A 26,718-nucleotide genomic window follows, 5' to 3' on the forward strand; every position below is an offset into this window, starting at 1 on the left:
AGAGGGACATCAACAACATCTGATTTTAATATTTCCATGTCTGGGTTAATGAATAAATGAATGCATTACCAAGTCAGTTAGTTCCCAGGGTGGTTAGTTAATGGTCAGCAGGTTAGTCATCCTGATTCTACTGGGTTCATTTAACTGGATCTAAAATCGGTTCTGTAATTCCATTAGGAATCATTTGACTCATCAGAACTCGATTTGGGTCGAAGTGGTTCTGAAAGGGTCGCGTTTTCAAAGTTCTGTTCTGAAGTGGTTCTGTGTGAATAATCAGAACTCTCCAGTAGGTTCCGGATCAGAACCACAGCAAGTAGGACAGTTTGGACCGGACCGGTGGTGTCTATGGTGACAGAGGGGCCCTGAGGCGACAGAGCAGCAGTGTGTGTGTGTGTGTGTGTGTGTGTGTGTGTGTGTGTGTGTGTGTGTGTGTGTGTGTTTGTGTGTGTTTGTGTTTACAGTCGCAGGGTCACGTGATATAAAGTTGTTTTATGAAACATCAGCAGGTGACTCGGAACCGAGTCCAGATCAGTACAGAGCCTCCGTTCAGCTGACTGCGCGTTCATGCCAGAGCGTCCGTGCACATTGCGCGTGTTCGTAGGCATCTCTGTTTGTCCGTGCGTGTGTGCGCGTGTCTGTGCATGTGTTGGAATGCAAGTTATTCCACTGCAGGCTGAACCGAGCCCAGCTGAGCCGAACCGAACCGGGACTGGTCGGCATCTTCCATCAGAACCCCGCTGAGAGAAGACGGGCTGACATCAGAACTCCGAACCAAACCGAACCACAGATTCTGGTTCTTCACCCCTCAGTTCAAAGACCAGACTCTGTTCAAAACCCATTCGCTTTAAAACTCGCTGCTCTCAGCTGAATTCAGCAGATAGGCACACTAAAACCAGCAGAGACGGAACCAGACAATGGTACCAGGGTGCTCTGTGAGCCGAATCTCAGAGCACCCGCTCCAGAACCGGCTCCTTTCAGAACCGGTCCTTTTAGCCACAACAATAATGGAGAAAAGCAGAAAACGGAAATGTGTCAGATTCCTGAAGGGAGTCTGGCTCGCTCCCGTCAGACACGCCTGGCTCGCTCGCTCCTTCACGCAGCTCGAAACAACTTGGGTCCAGCAGAACCGAGTCATACTCACCTGGACCAAGAGGTCTGGTTCGGATCCCGCCGAGTCCCAAAAGCCACAGAAAAGTTCCGGTGAGCCAGAGAGAACCGAGCAGAACCCAGGCGGGACCAGGAGCTCCGAGATCCGAACAACAGGTCTGGCTGAGACCCCGCCCCGCTGAGCGGAGACCGGGCGGCGCCGGCGGGGCGCAGCGCCCGCCTCACGGAGCAGCAGGTACCGGTCCGGCCCGGACCCTCAGGGCGGTTCTGGTAGAACCAGCTTCTGTTCTCTCCAGAACCTTACCCATCAGCATCTCCATCACAGAGTTCAGCATCCAGGTGAAAACTTACCTGAGCTGACGTCATCAAACGTTCTGACCACGTGACTCTGACTTGCGGGAGCTTGCTGGTTCTGATGGAAAGACTCCAGAACTGTTCTGTTCAACCTGAACCTCCAGGCTGGTCCAGAGTTCTAGAAGTCCAGAATGAGGTTCTGGTACTGGGTAGAAAATCAGGTCAATGCTGATGATCAGAACCAATTACCTCTGACCTTATTGGAAACAGAACCAGCAGTTTGATGCTTTAGCAGTAGAACTGGGTCAGAGATTCTGGTTCTGATGGATCTGTCGCAGCTGTGTTCTGGGCTCAGGACTGGTTCTGTTTTGGTACCACATTCCCCTGTGGTTCTGATGATCCGGATCCCAATTGGACCGTTGGACTGATTCCGGTGGATCCAAACCGGGTCAGACGGAACCGGTCCAGAGAGAGGAAGGAAGAGAGGGGGGAACCGGATCTGTCCAAAAGTGGGCGGAGCCAAAGATCCTCAGAAACCAAACGGATTAAATTATTGGAATATTTAATCTCAGATTATTTCAGTTTAAAAAACAAACTGGGTCAGAACACAAGGATGAGTTCTGGAGTTCTAGCAGTTCTGGTTCTGGAGCAGGTCTTTTTGTTTGGGAGGAACCGAACCTGCCCAGCAATTCTGCAGCTCAGTTCTATTTGTGGTTCAATGGCCAGAACCTTAGATGTGTTGGTAGAAACACAAACCGGTTCCTCCAAACCGGACCGATCTCGAACTCTCCAGAACCCGACCAGAGGCTGAAGCATTCGTTAACTTACCAAATCAAACGGATTCTGGAGCCAGGAAGACCCATCTGGTTCTGGATGAGAACAGAAGTGGGTGGAGCCTCAGCTTCTGGTCAGACCGCTTTTATTTTGAAAAACCAGACAAACAGCAGCGTCAAAACAAAACATTTATTTCCTGTAAAATAAGGCCTCTTCATCCTCATCTTCGCTGAGCAGCTCAGCTCTGATTGGTCGCTGAGCAGCTCAGCTCTGATTGGTCGCTGAGCAGCTCAGCTCTGATTGGTCGCTGAGCAGCTCAGCTCTGATTGGTTCATACAGTTACAGTCAAAAAGGCTCATTACAATCTAACAGCTGTCACATGACCTCTGACGGTGGCCATCAGTCGGCTGCCTCAGATCCACCTCTTCGACCAGGTACAGGAGGTCCTGGCAGTAACAGCTTCCTGTCTGATTGGAGCTCACCTGAGAGGGGCAGAGTCACCTGCAGGTAGCCAATCACAGGTAGGGAACCAAAGCAGACCGTTCTGACCGCTTATTCCTCAGCATACTGGTTCTGGTTTGCAGGTGAAGCTCCGCCCCCTCACAGGTGAGGCTCGGTGGCAGAAGCAGCGATTGCAGCATCATGGATGACATCATCATACTCTAATAATCAATAACTTAATCAGTTACTAAAAGCTTTGAAATGTGGGACCACAATCAGATTCCACATGCCACAGGTGACCTCTGACCCACAACTGACCGCAACAATGGGCAGGAGGGGGCGGAGCCTCAGACAGCAAACAGAAACTGGTTAAAAGTTTAAGTTACGTCGGTGCTCAGTGCGCGGTCAGGTGTGCGCTCCCTCTAGCAGAGCGGCGCCGCCGCGTCCCGGCTCTCCACCGTCTCCTCGGCCTCCGGCTCCCCCAGCAGCAGCCGCAGCTCGGACAGCCGCTGCTGCATCCTGGGAATCCCGGACAGCTGGTTCTCCAGGCGCTGCTTCTCCTCCTGCGACAGAACCAGAACCGGAACGTCACCGAACGTTCCTGTGCCGCTGCCGGGTCGGCAGCAGAACCGGTCCGCCAGCCAGACTCACCTGCATGGACAGGCGGACGGAGGCGTCCAGCGGCTCGAACTTCCAGCCTCCCTCTCCGTCGAACTGCAGCAGATGAGAGTGGTACTTCCTGTGGGACAGGGCAAGGTCAGCCAAGGTCAGCCAAGATCATCTGCTGGTCCTCACAAACACAGCAACGTGTTTCTGACCAGAGGGAGGGCCGGTGGGTGATGGACAGCAGCGCTATCCCAGCATCCTTTGCAGCCTGGAAGATCTTTCCCTCACGTCGATGCTGACGGCGCTGGTGCATTCATCCAGCAGGCGTACCGCGGCCTGCGGGGGAGACGGCCAATCAGCTGTGGAGAAAACACCACACGACCAATCGCGGCACTCCGTCCTTAAGCAGCTCTCTACGACGTCACGGGGAGGAACCGTGACCCCCGATGTGAACGGCTGAACCGGTTGGACGGAACCGGTGTGACGGAACCGGTTGGATGGAACCAGTTGGACGGAACCGGTGTGACAGAACCGGTGTGACGGTACCGGGTGGTAGAACATGCGAGCCATCCCCATCCTCTGCTTCTCTCCTCCAGACAGAACATCCTTCCAGTCGCTGACAGACGCCCAGCCTGGAACATACACAGGGTACTATAGTACTGCTGTAGTACTGCTGTAGTACTGCTGTAGTACTGCTGTAGTACTGCTGTAGTACTGCTGTAGTACTGCTGTAGTACTCCATAGTACTCCGTAGTAGTCTGGCTGCGTACTCACCTCCCTCCCTGTCCAGGATGTACCGCAGGTGGACGGTTTGGAGGATCTCTTCCAGGTCTGAATCCGTCAGTCCCTTCTGGACCAAGTCGTCCACCGAGTCGGATGATGACCCCCTCAGGGTTCCCTCAGACATGTAAGGCCTGCTCAGAAACAGAACCAATCAGAACCAGAACCGACCAGAACCACAGCGGGAACCGGGCTGTTTACCTCTGGGGGATGTAGAACATGTTGTGCGGTTCTGGTCGGTACAGAGCTCCGCCGTAAACGGGCCAGAGCCCACTGAGGATCCTGAACAGGGAACTCTTCCCGCAGCCGTTTGGACCCGTGATCAGAACGTTCATCCCGTCCTCCACCTGCAACACAGAAACACATCCTGTGACCAGAACCAAGACCGGATCCAAGACCTGGAAGGTTCCAAGATTTTCTAGAACTTTCTCAGCTCAGTAGAAGAGCAGAATCTCAGTGACTCATCTGGACCCATCAGAACATAAAGGCGGTTCTGTTTCCATCAGTGTTCTCCGGGTTGACCTTTGACCTCCCCAGAACACAATGGGATACTTCACGCCGGACCTGATCTGGTCCTGCAGAAGTCCTGGCCAGGTCCGAGCCATCTAGCAGAACCCCAGATCCACCGCATTTATTTTAACCCGGTCAGGATTCTGATCCGCTCTGATCCAGAACCGGTCGGGGGTTCTGACTATAAACTGCCCCAGAAATTATTATTCTGAACAATAATAATGTTTTCAAAGAACGTTTTCAGTTCAAATAACCATAAAAGCAAAAGAATAAACAAAGATAAATAAACTTTAATTTCCAAGATTTAACTGTGGAAGACATTTTAAATAACCAAAAATAAATACACAAAACAGCAGAAATAATATGCACCTTAAAAAACATAAATATAAAAAACACATTAATCATTAACAGGCTGACTACTGTTAGAAAAACCATTTTCTGGACTTAGCGCTCCCTCTGCTGGCCACCAGGCGGAACTACCGCTGAGGGCCGATGAGCTCATTAACAACAAAAACCGACCGGCCAGTTTATTAGGCACACTGCCTGCTAACACAGTCAATCAGCCAATCACAGCTCAGCTCATCAGGCAGGCGAGGAGAAAACCATCAAAACGAGCAAAAACACAGCTGATGGTTCCAGAGGGGCTGATCCGACCAGAACCCGCTAATCTGCTCGGAGTTACTCCCAGAACCTCAAATCGTATCGGGTCTATAGATCAGAACTTCATTCATAAACATTATAAATCAGCCTGATGAACCGCTACAGAAGCGAGGTTCTGGATCCACTGGGCCACCTGGAGATTCTGGTTATCATGGTGATGTAACTGCACCTAAACAGAACCACCTTCACAGCCAATAGAGCGCGATCAGTGAGACGAACCTGGATGTTGAGGCTGGATACCACCACGTCTCCAGTGGGCGTAATGATGGGCAGGTTCTCACAGCGAATCCCTTTCTCCACACTTATCACCTGACCTGGAACAAAAAACACACCAGGGGCTGGCTGCAATCACCAGGAATGATCAGTACAACAACCTGGAAAAACCTGGAATACCCTTGAAAAACCTGGAACATAGAAACACATCAGGAGCTGGCTGCAATCACCAGCAATGATCAGTACAACAACCTGGAAAAACCTGGAATACCCTTGAAAAACCTGGAACATAGAAACACATCAGGAGCTGGCTGCAATCACCAGGAATGATCAGTACAACAACCTGGAAAAACCTGGAATACCCTTGAAAAACCTGGAACATAGAAACACATCAGGAGCTGGCTGCAGTCACAAGGAATGACCAGTACAACGCCCTGGAAGAACCTGGAATGTCCTGGAAAAACCTGGAACACAGAAACACCACTGGCTGGCTGCAGTCACAGAGAATGACCAGTACAACACCCTGGAAGAACCTGGAATGTCCTGGAAAAACCTGGAACACAGAAACACACCACTGGCTGGCTGCAGTCACGGGGAATGCAACATGGGCAACATGAGCAACATGGGCAACATGGGCAACATGAGCAACATGAGCAACATGAGCAACATGGGCAACATGAGCAACATGAGCAACATGGGCAACATGGGCAACATGAGCAACATGGGCAACATGGGCAACATGGGCAACATGAGCAACATGAGCAACATGGGCAACATGAGCAACATGGGCAACATGAGCAACATGGGCAACATGGGCAACATGAGCAACATGGGCAACATGGGCAACATGAGCAACATGGGCAACATGGGCAACATGAGCAACATGGGCAACATGTGCAACATGAGCAACATGGGCAACATGGGCAACATGAGCAACATGAGCAACATGGGCAACATGGGCAACATGAGCAACATGGGCAACATGAGCAACATGGGCAACATGTGCAACATGAGCAACATGGGCAACATGGGCAACATGAGCAACATGGGCAACATGGGCAACATGAGCAACATGAGCAACATGGGCAACATGGGCAACATGGGCAACATGAGCACATGGGCAACATGGGCAACATGAGCAACATGAGCAACATGGGCAACATGGGCAACATGAGCAACATGGGCAACATGTGCAACATGAGCAACATGGGCAACATGGGCAACATGAGCAACATGAGCAACATGGGCAACATGGGCAACATGAGCAACATGAGCAACATGGGCAACATGAGCAACATGGGCAACATGTGCAACATGAGCAAAATGTGCAACATGGGCAACATGAGCAACATGGGCAACATGAGCAACATGAGCAACATGGGCAACATGAGCAACATGAGCAACATGGGCAACATGAGCAACATAAGCAACATGGGCAACATGAGCAACATGAGCAACATGGGCAACATGAGTAACATGGGCAACATAAGCAACATGAGCAACATGGGCAACATGGGCAACATGGGCAACATGAGCAACATGGGCAACATGGGCAACATGAGCAACATGGGCAACATGTGCAACATGAGCAACATGGGCAACATGAGCAACATGAGCAACATGGGCAACATGAGCAACATGGGCAACATGGGCAACATGAGCAACATGGGCAACATGGGCAACATGAGCAACATGGGCAACATGGGCAACATGGGCAACATGAGCAACATGGGCAACATGAGCAACATGGGCAACATGGGCAACATGAGCAACATGGGCAACATGAGCAACATGTGCAACATGAGCAACATGGGCAACATGAGCAACATGGGCAACATGTGCAACATGAGCAACATGAGCAACATGAGCAACATGGGCAACATGAGCAACATGAGCAACATGGGCAACATGAGCAACATGAGCAACATGGGCAACATGAGCAACATAAGCAACATGGGCAACATGGGCAACATGGGCAACATGAGCAACATGAGCAACATGGGCAACATGAGCAACATGGGCAACATAAGCAACATGAGCAACATGGGCAACATGGGCAACATGGGCAACATGAGCAACATGGGCAACATGGGCAACATGGGCAACATGAGCAACATGGGCAACATGGGCAACATGAGCAACATGGGCAACATGTGCAACATGAGCAACATGGGCAACATGAGCAACATGAGCAACATGGGCAACATGAGCAACATGGGCAACATGGGCAACATGAGCAACATGGGCAACATGGGCAACATGAGCAACATGAGCAACATGAGCAACATGAGCAACATGAGCAACATGGGCAACATGGGCAACATGAGCAACATGGGCAACATGGGCAACATGGGCAACATGAGCAACATGGGCAACATGAGCAACATGAGCAACATGGGCAACATGGGCAACATGAGCAACATGAGCAACATGGGCAACATGGGCAACATGAGCAACATGAGCAACATGGGCAACATGAGCAACATGAGCAACATGGGCAACATGGGCAACATGAGCAACATGAGCAACATGGGCAACATGGGCAACATGAGCAACATGAGCAACATGGGCAACATGGGCAACATGAGCAACATGAGCAACATGGGCAACATGAGCAACATGGGCAACATGAGCAACATGGGCAACATGGGCAACATGGGCAACATGAGCAACATGGGCAACATGGGCAACATGAGCAACATGGGCAACATGGGCTACATGAGCAACATGAGCAACATGGGCAACATGGGCAACATGAGCAACATGGGCAACATGAGCAACATGTGCAACATGAGCAACATGGGCAACATGAGCAACATGGGCAACATGTGCAACATGAGCAACATGAGCAACATGGCAACATGAGCAACATGGGCAACACGAGCAACATGAGCAACATGGGCAACATGAGCAACATGAGCAACATGGGCAACATGAGCAACATAAGCAACATGGGCAACATGAGCAACATGAGCAACATGGGCAACATGAGCAACATGGGCAACATAAGCAACATGAGCAACATGGGCAACATGGGCAACATGGGCAACATGAGCAACATGGGCAACATGGGCAACATGGGCAACATGAGCAACATGGGCAACATGGGCAACATGAGCAACATGGGCAACATGTGCAACATGAGCAACATGGGCAACATGAGCAACATGAGCAACATGGGCAACATGAGCAACATGGGCAACATGGGCAACATGAGCAACATGGGCAACATGGGCAACATGAGCAACATGAGCAACATGAGCAACATGAGCAACATGAGCAACATGGGCAACATGGGCAACATGAGCAACATGGGCAACATGGGCAACATGGGCAACATGAGCAACATGGGCAACATGAGCAACATGAGCAACATGGGCAACATGGGCAACATGAGCAACATGAGCAACATGGGCAACATGGGCAACATGAGCAACATGAGCAACATGGGCAACATGAGCAACATGAGCAACATGGGCAACATGGGCAACATGAGCAACATGAGCAACATGGGCAACATGGGCAACATGAGCAACATGAGCAACATGGGCAACATGGGCAACATGAGCAACATGAGCAACATGGGCAACATGAGCAACATGGGCAACATGAGCAACATGGGCAACATGGGCAACATGGGCAACATGAGCAACATGGGCAACATGGGCAACATGAGCAACATGGGCAACATGGGCTACATGAGCAACATGAGCAACATGGGCAACATGGGCAACATGAGCAACATGGGCAACATGAGCAACATGTGCAACATGAGCAACATGAGCACATGGGCAACATGAGCAACATGGGCAACATGAGCAACATGGGCAACATGAGCACATGAGCAACATGGGCAACATGGGCAACATGAGCAACATGGGCAACATGAGCAACATGAGCAACATGAGCAACATGGGCAACATGGGCAACATGAGCAACATGAGCAACATGGGCAACATGAGCAACATGAGCAACATGGGCAACATGAGCAACATGAGCACATGGGCAACATAAGCAACATGGGCAACATGGGCAACATGAGCAAACATGGGCAACATAAGCAACATGGGCAACATGTGCAACTTTCATATTTCACATTGGAGAGTCGGCGCAGCTCTTGGTCTTGATGACAACAGTACCGTGGAAACGGGTCTGCTCGGCCCACAGCATGACGCTTGACCAGCGTTTCATTCTCTACCAGGTTTTCTGATAGTGCAGAACCTTCAACTCAGCTGATTGACCCCTGCTGACCTCTGATCTGCAGTGGGCCGCCGATCCTCTGGCCCTGCAGGACCGCCGCTCCTCGGCGGGTTGCTGGTTCCTCCGGGTCGGCGGAGCGGCGGTAGATTCCTCGGCTCACGTCCTCAAACACGACAAACATTTCCCAGACGCGGGATGTGTAGCCAGCAAGCTCCGTCACCTGCACACACACCTGAGGTCAGCCGGCCGGCCGTGGGGGCGGGGCCTGTCAGCGGGGGCGGGGCATGCTGACCTCCTTGTAGGAGCTCATGATCCTCTCCACGGCGTCGGCGGCGGCGTTCAGGAGGTTCCTGGCTGTGTGAAGGCCTGCGTTCGCTCGCTGACCAAATCCTCCTCCTTCATCACTATGGCCGCCCGCTTCACCTCCTCAGAGTCTGCACACCAACGGTCAGAGATCACATGCTGCCGCAGCAGCCCCAGGCCCACCGTGGGGGGCGGAGCTTACCATTTTTGGAGTATCCTGTGGCGGTGTGATGATGGGCACGGCCACCATGACGAGGCCGGACGCGCTCCAGACGTACTTCATGAGGAACTGCTCAGCATGACGTACCAGAGCCGCTTCAGCAGGATCTGGATGGATCTGAGACGACAGGGAGGCGTAGCTCCGCCGCTGCAGCTGGGACAGCTCCACCTGCAAACCAACAGCGCTCAAACAGTCTGACAATCAAACACTCTTCTGTAGAAAGTGTTGTCGCTCACAGGCGGCGCTCACCTTGTGTCCGGCGTAAAAGGCGATCTCCTCTGAGTTGGCGATGATGCGTGAGTGCATGTAGCGCAGGTCCCCCTTCCTCTTCGCCTCCTCAGCCACCAGCTTCCCAAAGTGCGGCGAACAGGAGCGCAGCACCTTGGCGGTGAGCGCCACCACCAGGCCGAGCCGATGGCGGAGGGCCACGTGGTGTTGGCCCCTGCAGGAGGACACCATCAGGCCAGGTACAGGTGAGGATCAGGTGCTGCGGCGGCAGCAGCGTACCTTTGGACTGGGCGGTGCGCAGCAGCGTGTAGCAGGTGACCACCACGTCCAGGATGGGCTTGGTCAGGTTGGAGTACAGGTGAGCGACGGAGGCAGAGAACATGACGATGTCTTGGTCAGAGACTGGTCCGGATTGGACAGACGGCCATCCATGTTGCTGATGCGGTAATACGTCTGTGAAGGAGCGGAGCTTTAGACTCACCTGGAGAAGGTGGGTCAACAGGTGTACAGCAGGTCTCACCTGGTTGGTAAAGTACAGCTGGTAGGTGTGGCTGACTAATCGGCTCCTGAAGCTCAGGGTCAGCTGACCCTCCAGGAATCTGATGGCGCTATTGATGAACGTGGCAGGAACTGCGACGAGGAGCCCTTGGACAGTTGCAGCACGAAGGCGCGCGGATCTTTCTGCACGATGCACGGACGATCATACCTGAGAGACCAAACCCGACAATCAGGATGACCTGAGACACTCTGGACAGAACAGTAAAGACAGGTGAGGGCAGGTGACACAGGTGCCAGACCGTCTAGAGACGCTACGTAGATGGACAGGAAGGTGCGGGACATCAGGGTGACGGAGTGCAGAGCGAGCAAGCCAAACTCTGGGACACAGTAACGTGTGGAAACAGGAGCTCAGCAGGTGAGACAGTCTGAGGATGAAGTCTCTGTTGACTGATGGAGACCTGTAGACAGGTAGAGTCCAGGTGAGACCAGCTGACGACTGATCAGGTGTCTCACATCGTCTCTTGTCACCTGTCCACTTTCTTCTTCTTGTTCTCATCTTCACCGCCCTCCACAGTGCTGACCACGCCCACAGGTGTTTTAGCCCCGCCTCCCTGATCACTGCTGCCCCTCTCTGGAGGAACAACACACTCAGTCACCAGGCAGTCTTCCCCTCACCTTTACCTTCAGGTGTGTCTCACCTTTAGCCTCCTCCACACGTACGGAGACAGTTTTTTGACAGTGTAGGCAGCAATCAGGATGGCGGCCATTCTTCCTGAGTCTGGAGCTCCCGCCTCAGCTGAGCTGGCAGTTTCTCATTGGCCAGCTGCATGATGACAGCCAGCCGACCAATCAGAGCCTTGATCCTGAGAGCCTGACGCTCCCACCTGTGCACAGGTAAGGAACGGCATCACCTGAAGCTCTCCCAACTTCTGCTGATAAAAAAGTACTTTTACTTGAAGTCAAATGTAATGAGGTACTATTTCCTTTCCAGAACTTTTACTGGAGTCCGTTTCGTGTTCTTTTCATCTCGGTGTTTGTAATAAATTTCTAATGTTTATATGTTAGATTGCTAATTCTAAGCTTGTGGATTGTTTATCGTTGCCATAGCAACTGTCATTACAGTCAGTTACAGATACCTACCAAGATGGCTGCCATCTACAAAGTTCGCAGAAGTATGACATAACGCCCTCTGGTGGAGGCTTAGAGCTCCATAACATCCCTTATCAGCTTCTTTGTTTCATGATTGCTTCATGTTTTTATTTTAAACGCGTTTGGAGACTGAAGCGTTGGACAAATGTCACCATGAAAAACGTTTCACATAAAATGTCAAACTTTTCTGACATACGTTATTTATCATTGTATGTAACTGATGTTCAATGTGTATTTAAAGACTTTGCATTAACAAAACATGAACAAAAAGAGTCTAGTGAGAAACATCACGACCCCCTGCAGTACCACCGGGACCCCAGAGGGGCCACGACCCCCACGTTGAAGACCTCTGCTCTAGCTTGACAAGAACTATACTGATTATCCCGGTGTGGGCCTGGTTCGGTTCCGTTAGTTCTTGAGGTGACATTCCAAGTTCCGGTCCAGTTCCCACCGTGGGATAAAGCCTGACAGAAACGGGTCGGGTTCGGGAGAACCAGGAGTCGGACCGGAACTAACTGCAATGGTTCTGGTTCCGTCATTGATCCATAAAACATAACGATCACCGAACTTCTCGGAACTTCACGTCGCGCATCCGGACCGGAACCGGCCGGTGTTGGGGAAGCTAAAGCTAATGCTAAAGCTAACGGCTAACCGGAACTTTGATGTGGAAATATGTCCAAAACAGACAAAGTTCCCAGATCAGACCCGCTCCTCCCGAACAGAATCCGCCCGTCCGGGTCGTAGGGAGTCCCGCTGCTGCAGCAGAACCCTTACCTCATCGCCGAACCGGTCCGGAACGAGCTGCTGTCGGGAGAAAGTTTAGTCCGTGCAGCCAGTTCTGAAGCCGGTCTGACCGCCGCGGCTTGCCGCCGCTGTGAGGACCGGGTGTTACGCAACGAGCTGCTAAAGCTGAAGAACGTTCTCAGCTGTTCAAATTCACTGAATTTATTGTAACTCTAAAGAACGTTATTTAAGTATCACTGCAGGCAAGACACGTCACACACACATTTAAAACTGTCCCGATGTTTCGGGAACGTTCTTTCTTTAATGAACATCTGGTGTCGTTCTCCTGGCTGAAGACCGTCAGGTGATTTTTCCATTCGGGGGTCCAGGAGCCGGAACCGGAACCTCTCCGAGGCTTTAATGTTCACATGATGTTCTGATCCAGAACAATAAGAAGCTTTGATCTGGTCCGGATTCGCTGCTGGTCCACAACCAGAGCAGCAGGGGGCGCTGGAGCGCTTTGACAAACTGGGCTTTCCATGAGAGCTGAGAACGAACAGAACAGAACCTCCTGGGTCCAATAACAGAAGCAGAGCAGAAACGTATTCACACATTTTATTTACACACAAAAACTACAAAAACATTCAGTCCATCTCAGAAGCTGCTGCGGTACCGGCCGGGTCCGGTTCTGGAGCTTTCAGAACACACGTTCCTGAACGGGTTCTGATTGGACTGAGAACATGCAGCACACACACCGCCAGAACCGAACGGGATCCCGCTTCCTCTCCCGACCAGACCAGAACTCCTGCAGGATCCCAGCTGATACCGACTGGTACCGGCTGGTTATGGGCTGTCAGCAGAACCAGTATCAGGTCCTCGGGTTCTGCTCTGGGTAGGAAGCGCGTCCAGCTGCGGTTACACGACCAGAACCAAACACCTGAGTGGCCAACCAATAGGAGGGCAGCAGCATCAGAGTGGGCGGGGCTTGTCTTCATCATGACTGACTGAGGTTTTAACAAAAATGTTTCATCTTAAGAAAATTCAGATGTCTGAGCTGCAGCGACCCAGTAGACTAACTGGACCAGAACAGAACCTCAGGCACAGGTGAGGCGAACACAGCAGGTATGGAAAAGTACTGGCCCTACTCCAATGTTGACCTCGTAGCTAGGTGTGGTTGACCCCGTCGCTAAGTGTGGTTGACCCCGTCGCCAGGTGTGGTTGACCCCGTCGCTAAGTGTGGTTGACCCCGTCGCCAGGTGTGGTTGACCCCGTCGCTAAGTGTGGTTGACCCCGTCGCTAAGTGTGGTTGACCCCGTCGCCAGGTGTGGTTGACCCCGTCGCCAGGCATGACGCTGTTTTGTCGGGTTGGGATTCCTAAGCTATTCAATGGTTGTTGCCAGTAACTTAGTGGAGCATTGCCGCCATCTGCTGGTGAGGAGGGGGAACCAAAGGCTAAAAATAAACTCTCATCCTCTCATGTGTTTGAAACTAGAACGTCTTGGTATTTTTTATCTTTTTAAGATAAATCAACAGCTCCAGACTTGGCTGTGAACACAAAACAAAGACAAAAAAACAAACAAAAATGTCTCCAGTGACAGAAATGAATCCTGACTGAAGTAAAAAAAGAGTCACAACGATTAAATTAAAATTACATTAAATGCCACGCAGCTACTTTGTCTCAAGTTTCTTGAGAACACGGGTCCAGGTGTGGAACAGCACAGGTGCGTGTGTGTGAGGACAGGTGCGTGTGTGTGTGAGGACAGGTGCGTGTGTGTGTGAGGACAGTTGTGTGTATGTGAGGACAGGTGTGTGTATGTGAGGACAGGTGTGTCTATGTGAGGACAGGTGTGTGTGTGTGAGGACAGGTGTGTGTGTGTGTGTGTGAGGACAGGTGTGTGTGTGTGAGGACAGGGGTGTGTGTGTGTGAGGACAGGGGTGTGTGTGTGAGGACAGTGTGTGTGTGTGTGTGTGTGTGTGTGTGTGAGGACAGGTGTGTGTGTGTGTGTGTGAGGACAGGGGTGTGTGTGTGTGTGTGAGGACAGGGGTGTGTGTGAGGACAGAGGTGTGTGTGTGTGAGGACAGGGGTGTGTGTGTGTGTGAGGACAGGGGTGTGTGTGAGGACAGAGGTGTGTGTGTGTGAGGACAGGGGTGTGTGTGAGGACAGGGGTGTGTGTGTGTGTGTGTGTGTGAGGACAGGTGCGTGAACACTGATTCTCAATAAAAGTTATGTCCTGCATTAAAAACATCATTTCAGTAACAAAGGTTTGTATAAAATCAGATGACATCAGATCTGTAGAAAACGAGACCAAACAGTCAATTGATGATGAAATCAATCACCGCTGTGACATCATTGTCTGATTGTCGTTCTGATCATTTTTTTGTTCTGAAGTTCTTAAATGTGAAACCCGAAGCTCCTCTTATTGCTTCTGACTAAACCTGCTTCCTGATTACGACCTGAAGTTAACCGGGCCCAGGACCCGGACCCAGAACTCAGGTCCTGACCCGGGTACAGATGAAGATGGAGGTCTGGATCCGGGACAGAATTTCCTCCAGGTTCTAGTGACATTCCTAAGTTGTTGGAGATCTGGATTGTGTCAGAACATTCTCCTGGACCCGGTTTCCCTGAAAAACTTCTGGATCTCGAGTGTCTGAGCCGGCCAGAATCGGGCCGGGCCGGTCCTGTTGCAGGTCCAGTCTTGCTGGTTTGAGGATGAAAGTCAGTGCTGGATTCATAGTGCATGGATTCTGAGTCCAAACTGCAAAGGTACCTGATGCTTCCGGTCTGGACTCACCTGAGGCTTTAATAGGTAGACGCCTGAGCTGATCAGGGCTGGTGATGTCAGCTGGTGATGTCAGAGACCAGGTGAGGCTCTGTCTTTGGGGGGTGCAGATTGTCTGAGCAGAGTCTGAGGACCAGGAACCCAGAACTTGGACCAGTTGGCGCTCCACAGTCCTGCTGTGGCGATACGAGAACTGGCTAATGGGAACCTTTCCGGACCAGGAACCTTCAGAAGTGAGGCACTCTTGCCCCTTGGTGTAGGGTTCCTTCTTGACCCAAACCAGTGACTCCAGTTGAACGCTGTTCCCTCAAACAGCGGTAAACCATCGGTCCTCTGCTGAGTTCAGGCAGGTCCTGGTTCTGGTTCGTGACTCCTCCAGAGACCACCGAACACTCTGATGAGGAGATGGTCTTCCTTAGTGGACCCTCTCAGGGGAGATGAAGGTCTTTGCGAGGCGAAGCTGTCTTTAAGGTGCATGGGGCGTATGGGTGCTCAGCTAGTCTCTGAACAGGGTCATCGTCACCCAGTCAGAGAAGGCCCAGAGAACCGGGTTCCGTCCAAGTCTCTTCCTCTGATTGGCTGGTGATCAGACCAGAGTCCCAGGAGACGGCTGGTCCACCGCCAAGTCTCTGAGGGGAACTTCCTGTTTCTGGGACGGGCAGGAGTCCTGGTAGAGCGAGCTGTCCACAGACCTGACACAGAGAGGGAGAGATGGCTTCTGGTTTCATTTTCGGCTCACATTGATGTGGAGAAAACTCAAAAATAGTCTTTTGGCCCGCAAAGCAAGGCATTGTGGGTGATGAAGTTGGTGGCGGACCCCTACCTCCCGTGCAGCGGATGTCTGTGGAACGTGGCGGAGTGCGGCAGCGTCTGCTTGTGATGCGGCGCGACATAGTGATGATTCTGATAGGTCGACTGTTGGAGGACTTTGTGGGCCGTGCGTCTTTGCTGCTGGGCGCCAACCCCTCCGGCCTGACCTTTGACCCCACCGCTCGGCTTAGTGCTGGCAGTTGACAAGCCCTTTCCGCAGGCCTGGTTCTGGTGGCTGGATCCTAAGGTGTTCCTCAGGTACCAGTCCCTCAGACCTGTGAAGAAGGAATCAGACAAAGTCACACCTGCTGACCTTGTTTAATCCACCAGGTGGCGCCAGTCGGAGTTTTGTCCTGTTGCCTTACCCTCCAGGGCCAGGGCCTTGTGGAGGCTTCGCGTGGCCTCCTCCAGCTGGGAGTCCTGCTGGGGGGGCAGCTGCGGCGGGCGGGGGGGCAGCAAGTGGGGGTGGGGGTCTGGCTGGATGGTGGGCGGAGCCTGTTTGGTTACGTCACTGTGGTTCTGTTGCACTGGCAGGAACGGGCCACAGGACTTGGTGCGGGTGACGGTGACTCTGCGCTGGTCGCCGTGGTGACTGCGGTAGATGGGCGGGGCTCCCCCGGGCTGCTGGGCGGAGCCGGCGCCGTGGACCGGCCTGCTGGGCTGCGACTGCTGGCGCTGCAGCTGCCGCTGTTTCTCCCAGACGTAGTCCAGCAGAACCTCGCTGTAGCCCCCCCCTCGGGCCGCGGGGTGGTTTCTGCCGCGCCGCTCCGTCAGCGTCTCAGAGCTCCAGAATGACCCGGCCGCGTTGGTTCCCCTGGAAACAGTGGCTCCGTTAGGCCGGGGCGCCCCCTGCTGCGCCCCCTGCCGCGCCCCCTGCCGCGCCCCGCCTTCGTCCTCCGGGGAGGTGCTGTGGGTCAGGAGGCTGTCGGAGCCGTTGCTCTGGCGCGACGCCCGACAGCCCGCCTCCCGCCCCGGGTCGGAGGAGGAGGAGGAGTCCTGGGAACGGGGCGGGGGAGGGGGCTTGGTATTCTCATGGTGTTCAGTCCTGAAAGGTCAGAGGTCAGGTGGTGAGAAACTCTTCCGATTGGCAGGTACCAAACATAAAACTAACTGGGCAAACTAGTCATATGGGTTAAACTAGTTAACCCATATGACACGATCCGCTCGGGGTCAGGAACCGGCAATCGGGTCACGGAGGTCTGGCGTACCTGCTGAGCACCAACGACTTCTTGGGTTTGTTCTGGTTGAAAACATCCACAGGAGATCCAGCAGAAACCAGCAGGGGGCGACACTGAGACCCAGCGTTGTCTGTCAACACAGAGACGATCCACATCAGCACTGAATCCTGCCAGGACTTTACCGACCGTCCGTCCGTTTGTCTGTCTGCTGAGAGTTAGGCCACGCCCCTTTGGTTCTGAGATCCCAGCTATCGGTTCTGGAAGCTGTCTGGGTCCGTCCCGATAGTGAGGATGATGTGATGCTCGGTGATGTTGATGGTGGAACGTGATGTCACGTTGCTGCTGGTTCTTGCAGGACCAGCAGCCAGTGCAGCTACTGTTACCCATCAGGCAGTTCCTAAATTACCCTGAGGGGGCGCCACTAGTGACATCAGCTGCTTCATCCTGATGGTTACAAAACATCAGACGCTGTTGGGACATTTTGTTATCCCAAAACCAGAAACCCTGCCTGTGTGTGTGTGTGTGTGTGTGTGTGTGTGTGTGTGTGTGTGTGTGTGTGTGTGTGTGTGTGTGTGTGTGTGTTACCGTTGTCGTTTCCTGCTGAGTCTGACGTGGAGCTGCTCTCTGATCTCACCGTGTCGTCTGGAAAAGCACAAACACTGGGATTCAGGATGAAGGCAGGAAGAGCCTTTGCTTCAAGAAACAATGGTGTGTGTGTTTCCTGTGTGTGTGTGTGTGTGTTTCCTGTGTGTGTGTGTGTGTGTTTCCTGTGTGTGTGTTTCCTGTGTGTGTGTGTGTGTGTTTCCTGTGTGTGTGTTTCCTGTGTGTGTGTGTGTGTGTTTCCTGTGTGTGTGTTTCCTGTGTGTGTGTGTGTTTCCTGTGTGTGTGTGTGTGTGTTTCCTGTGTGTGTGTTTCCTGTGTGTGTGTGTTTCCTGTGTGTGTGTGTGTTTCCTGTGTGTGTGTGTGTGTGTGTGTTTTCTGTGTGTGTCTTTCCTGTGTGTGTGTTTCCTGTGTGTGTGTGTTTCCTGTGTGTGTGTTTCCTGTGTGTGTGTGTGTGTGTTTCCTGTGTGTGTGTTTCCTGTGTGTGTGTGTGTTTTCTGTGTGTGTGTTTCCTGTGTGGCACCCTCGGTGCACCGTCCTCTTGCCGTGGTGTGTGTGTGAGTGTGTGTGTGTCTTTCCTGTGTGTGTGTTTCCTGTGTGTGTGTGTGTGTGTGTGTTTTCTGTGTGTGTGTGTGTTTCCTGTGTGTGTGTGTGTGTGTGTGTTTTCTGTGTGTGTGTGTGTTTCCTGTGTGTGTGTGTGTTTCCTGTGTGGCACCCTCGGTGCACCGTCCTCTTGCCGTGGTGTGTGTGTGTGTGAGTGTGTGTGTGTCTTTCCTGTGTGTGTGTTTCCTGTGTGTGTGTTTCCTGTGTGTGTGTGTGTGTGTGTGTGTGTGTGTGTTTTCTGTGTGTGTGTGTGTTTCCTGTGTGTGTGTGTGTTTCCTGTGTGTGTGTGTGTGTGTGTGTGTTTCCTGTGTGTGTTTGTTTCCTGTGTGTGTGTGTGTTTCCTGTGTGTGTGTTTCCTGTGTGTGTTTGTTTCCTGTGTGTGTGTTACCTGTGTGGCACCCTCGGTGCACCGTCCTCTTGCCGTGGTGTGTGTGTGTGTGAGTGTGTGTGCCGTTCTCAGAGTCGCTGTGTTTCCTCAGCGCGGCGCTGAAAAGCGTCTTTCTGGGTTTGGGCCGCTGGCCTTCTTCTTCCTGCTTCACACAAACAGAACCGGGTCAGCCGACCAGCAGGGGGCGCTGCTTCATCAGAACCAGACTACGCCTCCAGACAGAACCCTGGATCTACTTTAAACCGGGTGGTTCTACACTGGATCCACCGCTGGGTTCTGCTGGTTCTGGACCGGAACAACAGAGTTTCTGTTATCGGCTGTTTCTGTCTGAACCGATGAGAATCCTGGCTCACCTCCACTCGACACTTCCTGTTCCCCTGGTGGGTCGGCGCCGCTCGTCTGCGGACGCAAGGCGGCTTCTCGCCTGCCTCCAGGGGGAAGTCGTTGGGCACCGCACCTGTCAGCTCCTAACCAATCAGAGCGCAGCACACAACTCAGCGCACACCGGCCGCACCGATCAGGCTTCGCTTCCGGCTGTGACATCACTCACCGCCTCCTGGAGGCAGATCCGCCTCAGCTCGGCCAATCGGACGCTCAGTAGCACCTGCAGGCTCCGCCTCCTCTCTTGCAGCTCTGCCATTCGCTCGTTTTGCTTCCTGCTTGGACAGGTGAGGGGCTCTGCACACAGGACACAGGTGAGTCAGGAAGCAGGGGAGACCAACAGATTTCCCCAACTGGTCTCTCTTACCAGGTGCTAAAATGAGTTGACCTTTGACCTCCATGGCATGGGCTTCCCATGTGACTCCGCCTCCTCGTCACTCCGGTCCTGTCTACAGACCCCGGCTCACCTGTGGAGCGCCACCAGGTGTTCCTCTGCTACTGAGCCACTTCATAGACCCTGCAGTGGTTCTCACCTGCAGCCATCCAACAGGTGAGACTCAGGCAGCTGCTGCAGCTCCCATGGCGGCCTGGAGGGGGCGATCAACCTGAGAGCAAAACCACAGAAGAAGAAACATCAGGAGTTCTGAGTTTCAGGGCAGAAAATCTGATTTTTCTCACTGAGGACTAACATGAACACACAAAGGAAACTTCTTCCAGATCAGAACCAGAACCAGAGAGGATCGAACCCGTCGGACCCGGTTCTGCTGGGCAGACAGATTCAACTCTGGATTAACCGTGTTGAATCAAAACAAGTAAAACTCCAACATGAAGAGCAGATTGGGTGTTACTGATCCCCTCTGAAGCGGTCCGATCACCCGGCGGCCCGGTTCTGCTGCCGCTACGCCAGCCGCCTGGGAACAGGAAGCTGGCAGCAGGAAACAGGAAGAAGGAAACGAGCGGCAAAGAGACAGGAAGAGAGAGAGCGAGGGAGGAGGGAACAGGACTGGGAATGACTGAACGGGTCAGAACCAGAACCTTGATCTGGCCCAAATGCTCCACAGCATGATCAGCCTGGATGGTTCTGGATTAACAGAACCAACAAAAACCTTTCTGTTTCCATCTCTGTTCCAGGACCAAGCTCAGTCTGTTTGAGTCGGGTTCTGATCGGGTTCTGGTTGGGTTCTGTCACTGAGATCATGGAGTCTCACCACTAAACTGTTTTATTATTGTTGTTGTTTTTCTTTCTTTTTTTGTTAGCTGCACCCTGGGGGCATTAAGGGGCATTGGGGCCAGTCAGCAGCAGTCGGGGGCATTGGGGCATTAGCCGCCCATAGATTCTGCCCTGCGGACTGGAAGCTGTTTGTGGTTTTTACCTTAAGGTGGCCTGCTGCCCCCTGCTGGCAGAAATGTTCCTGCTTGGGTCTGACCAGAACCAAAAGGCCCAAACATGGTTCATACGTCACAGGCTGAGCTGGATGAGACATTTATTTCCCAGAAACAATTTTATTAGGAAAATACCAAATGCATCAATCTAAATCTCAAAGCTTTTGCTTTTCAGGGTTCAAACAGAAATTCAAACAATATATCAGAACTCTGAAGTTAAAAACAATTAGAAAAGCCACTGAGACAAAGCATTGATGAACTCACTTTAACATTTTTCTAACTCAACTTTTTGCTTTGTTTCCTGACTGTCTGCAAAAGGAACAGCAATCTGTTCGCTTTGATTTGGCATAAACAAAATAAAGAAACTTGTGAAATGTGTTATTAAAACAATTAATTCACACAGCTTTTCTAAAAATCAAAAATTGTGAATTAAAGTGAAACTTTGACTCCAGAAATGCGCCGGCAGTGGATCCAGGAAAGTTCACAGTACGAAGCTCAGCCTGCAGATTATTCCCAGATTATTCCCAGATTATTCCCAGTCATGAAGTTTTTACTGTTATTTTTGCAGCCGATCCACAGAAACACGCGGCTTAACGCTTATGGTTGCCGTGGTAACAGTTGAAATTAACATAAAATTTTTTTGAAAAAACTGTTCTGATAAAATAAGTTAGAGATGGGTCTCTGCAACTGGAACCAGAACCAGAACCATGAGGACCCAGAAGAGCTTCAGACTAAACAAAGAGAACCCGACTGGTTCTGGTGCTTCTGAATAGAACCCATGAGACAAAACCAGAACCTCCTCATAATAATCATCCAGAGACCCGTCTAGGCCCGGTCCAAACCCAGCAGAACCTCAGACACTCTACCCACTGACCCACAGCCTGGTTCTGAAACCGGGTCACTCCAGGTCTGAAGGAACCTCAGAGGAAACGGCGACCTCACACACACACACACCAGAAACTCACACACACACACACACCAGAACCTCACACACACACACACACACACCAGAACCTCTCACACACACACACACACCAGAACCTCACACACACACACACACACACCAGAACCTCACACACACACACACACACACACACACACACACACACACACACACACACACACACACACACACACACACACACACACACCAGAACACACACACACACACACACACACACACACACACACACACACACACACCAGAACCTCACATACACACACACACACCAGAACCTCACATACACACACACACACCAGAACCTCACACACACACACACACACACACACACACACACACACACACACACACACACACCAGAACCTCACATACACACACACACACACACACACACACACACACACACACCAGAACCTCACACACACACACACACACACACACACACACACACACACACACACACCAGAACCTCACATACACACACACACACACACACACACACACACACACACACACACACACCAGAACCTCACACACACACACACACACACACACACACACACCAGAACCTCACACACACACACACACACACACACACACACACACACCAGAACCTCACACACACACACACACACACACACACACACACACACACCACACACACACACCAGAACCTCACATACACACACACACACACACACACACACACACACACACACACACACACACACACACCAGAACCTCACACAGGGACACACAGCTCAGAGGGGTGAAAGGTTATTGGTTGTCTGGCTGCAGCTCTCAGCCAATCAGAGCCCAGGACTGTTGCTGAGCAGAGAATCAGCCTGACCTACATCCATCACACAGCGCTGCTGCTGCAGCTCCTGCTGCTGCAGCTCCTGCTGCTGCAGCTCCTGCTGCTGCAGCTCCTGCTGCTGCAGCTCCTGCTGCTGCAGCTCCTGCTGCTGCAGCTCCTGCTGCTGCAGCTCCTGCTGCTGCAGCTCCTGCTGCTGCAGCTCCTGCTGCTGCAGCTCCTGCTGCTGCAGCTCCTGCTGCTGCAGCTCCTGCTGCTGCAGCTCCTGCTGCTGCAGCTCCTGTGCAGCATCAGACTCACCGCGAGGTGTTTACTGACCTCAAGAAAAAACAGACTGCTACACACTCAGAGCCTCCATCCGCAGCAGCAACATTCCAACCACAGAACCGGGCTCACAATAACATGGGTCCAGCAGAACCCAGCAGAACTGGCAGCCAGGACTGAAAAGTCTGATTCTTCTGTACAGAACCAGAGCAACATGTGAAGGACGGGCGGTTCTATTTGGGTCTGGGAACCAGAAACTTGCCAAGAACTCTGCACAAAAACCACAGAACACTGAAGCACGGTGGTGAAGGTATGGTGCAATGGGATCCCTGTAAAACTAAAGATCACTTCAAAAAAATTAACCTTGAAACATTTTTCAGATTTTAGAGCTGATGTTCATCATCTACCAATATATATTGGTATATTTGGTGTTTTCTGGTTTAGATCTTGTTCTTGTCTTTTGTTCCTGTTTGTTTGTGTGTTTTAAATAAAGTTATAGGGGGGGAAAAATAAAGAGTCTTCAAAATAAGAGCATGAATATATTTCTCTAAAACTCGGTATTCTAAACTGAAACACAGACGCTGAACTTTATTCAGCTGGAAGTTAAGACGTAAATTTCAGAATTTATTTGGAAAAATCAGGGCAAAGTGAAACTTTCAATGCTAGCTACAGCGCTAAGCTAATAGTTAGCATATTATTGCTCTACAGAAGGACAAACACGTCTGGTTCCAAGCAGAACCACAGAGTTGGGTTTGGACTTGTACTCCACCAGAACTGGTGCAGTTCAGCAGAACCAGAACCAAGTGGACTTCGTCAGTTCTGTCTCCGCCCAGAACATGGATTAAAACCCGATCCTGAAAACCCGTTTGGACTCCAGCTGGAAACAGAACTTCTCCTTAGAGTTGAGATCAGTCTGTCAGGGCCAGAGGTTCTGGTCTCGGTTCCTCCATTTGGTACCTAGTAAGGTTGAACAGGTAAGAACCCAAACTGGATCGGTACCAAACGGTGAGCAGATTGTCTGGGTGAGTTTTTCACATCTGTTTTGAGAAACGAACTTCTTCAGTCTGCTGGAAGTAAATAAAGTTCTGTGAACCGAACTGCAGGCTGGGTTCTGGCGGCCTCCACCAGAACTGCGCCAAACTGGGATCAGAACCAGTTTGGTTCTGGGATCAGAACCAGTTTGGCCCAGCATGTGCACCAGTTATGCTAGACAACACCGACGGATCCAAAGTAAAGGAGAACAGAGGGGAACATTTACAGATCAGAAATACTAACCTCTGGCACCAACTGGGCTTGGTTCAGGTTCTGTTAGAGGAAAGATTGGACCCAGGTCCCTGAGACTCCTTCAATGGGCGCGACCCTCGACCATCAGCAGGTGGACGGAAGAGGTGATGTGGGAGGAGCTTCCATCCTAAACAGAGATCAGAATCAGCCAATAAACTACCAGCGTGAGAGCGGCAGCCGGGCCCGGTCCTTCCTGGAACCTTTGAGGTCCAACTCGAATGATCTCAGGAGATATAAGATGCTTCTCACTGAGCCAGGTTCAGAACCTCTGGGTCCCGATTCATCACGGTCTATACGAGCCTGAGGCGGCCTCCTCTACCATCAAACCCAGTTTGGATGAATCCTTCCACTCACTGGTTCTGGTACCTCAACCCAAAGGTACAAGAACAGTCATGAGGAAGTAAATCCAGGACTCTGCTCCATCCCAGACACAACGGTTTCCACAGCCTGAATACCTGCCAATCTGGTGATTGGACAGCGCTGTTCTGTTTCCCCATACAACCGACCCGGACCCCCTGGTCCCCCATCAGGTATAGGTCCAAAGCTCAAGGTACCGTCGGGTTAGGGTGGAGCTGCTGGTGTCGCACAACGCCGACGACGGAGAAACATTAGCAGCTGTGGAAGTGCGTGGAGTTTGTCATGGTGCTAGCATGATGCAACCCTTCATGTTTGGGTTTGGTCCCGGTTCTCCTGAATACGATGGACCACAGAACCGCAGCACTCAGTGGGCCAGATGCGGCTGTCCAAACGGAGCAGTACCAGCAGTAACCTCTGGGGGCGGCGTGGTACCGCAAAAGCCAGCAAATAGACTAGCGAAGAAGAAAAGAGCAGAAACGCCAGAACTTGTTCTCCGAACTCTGTGGACCGACGAGCTTTTGTTCCGGTTCTTTCCTTCCGGTTCTTTTGTTCCGGTTCTTTCCTTCCGGTTCTTTTGTTCCGGTTCTTTCCTTCCGGTTCTTTTGTTCCGGTTCTTCTGCTAATGAAAGGAAGGAGGTGGAGCCCGGTTCTTGTTGTCATGGTGATAGTCAGACACAACAACCAGACCATAATTATATTCATCTTCTAACCTGCGGCTTAGGCCATGATGGCTGGCCCACCGGAACCAGAACCCGGGTTCTGCACATCTGGGCCACGTGGCCGCAGGCTGCTCTCTGATTGGCTGTCGCTGCTCTGGGTGAAGTTTGGTGTTTTTACGTCAATCAGCTGATTCCACATGTCAACACAAAGACCAGCGCAGGTTGGGGTCACGTCAGTCGCGCACGCGCAGCCAATCAGTGAGCAGGAATCCAGGCTCACCTGTCGGTTCTGTTCGGTTCCTGCAGCTGGATCTGGATCAGCCGCCGAACCGGAAGCTGCCCGCTTCCATTTGGACTCAGAGAACCGAACCTCCGCCCCCTGGTAGTTTGACCCGGGTCCTTCCCTCAGCTCGGTTCGGTCTGGTTCGGACTCCGAGCCGAACTTCAACATAACAACCACCGCGGCTCGTGCCGCTCGGCTGCCGCGCGGCGCCGCGCCGCCGCTTCAGCCCGCAGACTTTTAACGGGAGTTCCGGTCCAGCATACCTGGGTCACCTGCAGCTCCGGTCCGGAGAGCAGAACCGGTCCAGAGAACCTGAGAGTTCTGATCGATCAGCTGGGATCCATGCTCTGGTCGCTCTTCATCGTCCTCCTCTTCATCATCCGCAACATCAGCAGCACGAGGCGCGCTCCCGCCGCGGACACGCACACGCCTCGCCCATGCGCGCGCATGTGCGCCTGCCTGCCAGCAGCAGGTTTCTGCTTTCTTCTTCGTGTGTTTGGGTTTCTGCTCGCCAACACCGAGCAGAACTTCCCTGTTCGGAACCGACGGACCGGAAAGACAAAAATAAAAACGCGATGAAAATATGAACCTGCAGAAAAACCGATGGAAACAAAAACATCTAAAAAACAATCTGGACCCAACAGAACTTCAGACTTTCTCTGCTTTCATGCCATTTGTAAAATTCAAAAATACTTTATTGATCCAAAGGGAAATGAAATGTTGTAAATCATTTATTGAGATTCTAATTGAAGATGCTGCTGGCAGGAAGGATCTCCTGTAGCAGTCTGTGTTACAGCACCTCTGAACAAGCCTCTGACTGAAGACGGGCCAGAACTTTATTGATTTTAAGAAGAATCCTTCTTTGCATCATCATCACCAGAGGATCCACAGACAGAACCACAACAGAACCACAACAGAACCACAACAGAACCACAACAGAACCAGCCTTCTTATTCAGCCTGTTGAGCCTCTTCAGCTCCTGGTTCCGGTGGTTCTGATGGTTCTGACAGCAGATCCAAACCCTGAAGGATCTCCTCTTCCTCCGTCTCCATCCAGGTTTTTATCTTCCTCCACTTCTTCTCCCATGATGGGGTTTGACCTTTGACCCTGTTCCTCCTGAAACCAACAATCACATACTTTGTTTTGTTCACATTTCAGATGATTTGACTGTTCCCTCCGTGACCCGAAGCAGTCCACCAGCTCTCTGTACTCAGCCTCTGATAAACCATCACCTGCAGAGTAATCTGAGTATTCCTGTAATCTAAGT

The 26,718-nt window shown here is 51.9% G+C and overlaps 1 protein-coding gene, 1 long non-coding RNA gene and 1 pseudogene across 2 annotated transcripts; all 3 read right to left on the reverse strand.

Annotated features, from left to right (window-relative positions):
* Positions 1-2,350: 2,350 nt before the first annotated feature.
* Positions 2,351-11,176, reverse strand: LOC129354444 (ATP-binding cassette sub-family D member 1-like; annotated as a pseudogene).
* A 66-nt stretch (positions 11,177-11,242) lies between these two features.
* On the reverse strand, positions 11,243-11,592 carry LOC129354461 (uncharacterized). The gene is made up of 3 exons (XR_008605152.1): positions 11,533-11,592; positions 11,363-11,465; positions 11,243-11,292 (listed from the first exon to the last, which is right to left on the reverse strand). It is a non-coding gene; the product is annotated as an uncharacterized LOC129354461 (long non-coding RNA).
* Positions 11,593-14,682: 3,090 nt separating this feature from the next.
* Positions 14,683-25,829, reverse strand: LOC129354460 (coiled-coil domain-containing protein 120-like). Its single transcript, XM_055023915.1, has 11 exons — positions 25,715-25,829; positions 24,144-24,279; positions 19,814-20,051; positions 19,616-19,743; positions 19,419-19,532; positions 19,066-19,210; positions 18,060-18,116; positions 17,505-17,604; positions 16,662-17,341; positions 16,310-16,571; positions 14,683-16,178 (listed from the first exon to the last, which is right to left on the reverse strand). Exons 3-11 carry the CDS (start codon positions 19,845-19,847, stop codon positions 16,073-16,075), a joined length of 1,626 nt encoding a protein of 541 aa, XP_054879890.1. The 5' UTR covers positions 19,848-20,051; positions 24,144-24,279; positions 25,715-25,829; the 3' UTR covers positions 14,683-16,072.
* Between the last annotated feature and the right edge of the window lie 889 nt (positions 25,830-26,718).

This window comes from Poeciliopsis prolifica, unplaced genomic scaffold (genome assembly GCF_027474105.1).
Source record: "Poeciliopsis prolifica strain line A6 unplaced genomic scaffold, Auburn_PproV2 SCAFFOLD110, whole genome shotgun sequence".
Taxonomy (NCBI): domain Eukaryota; kingdom Metazoa; phylum Chordata; class Actinopteri; order Cyprinodontiformes; family Poeciliidae; genus Poeciliopsis; species Poeciliopsis prolifica.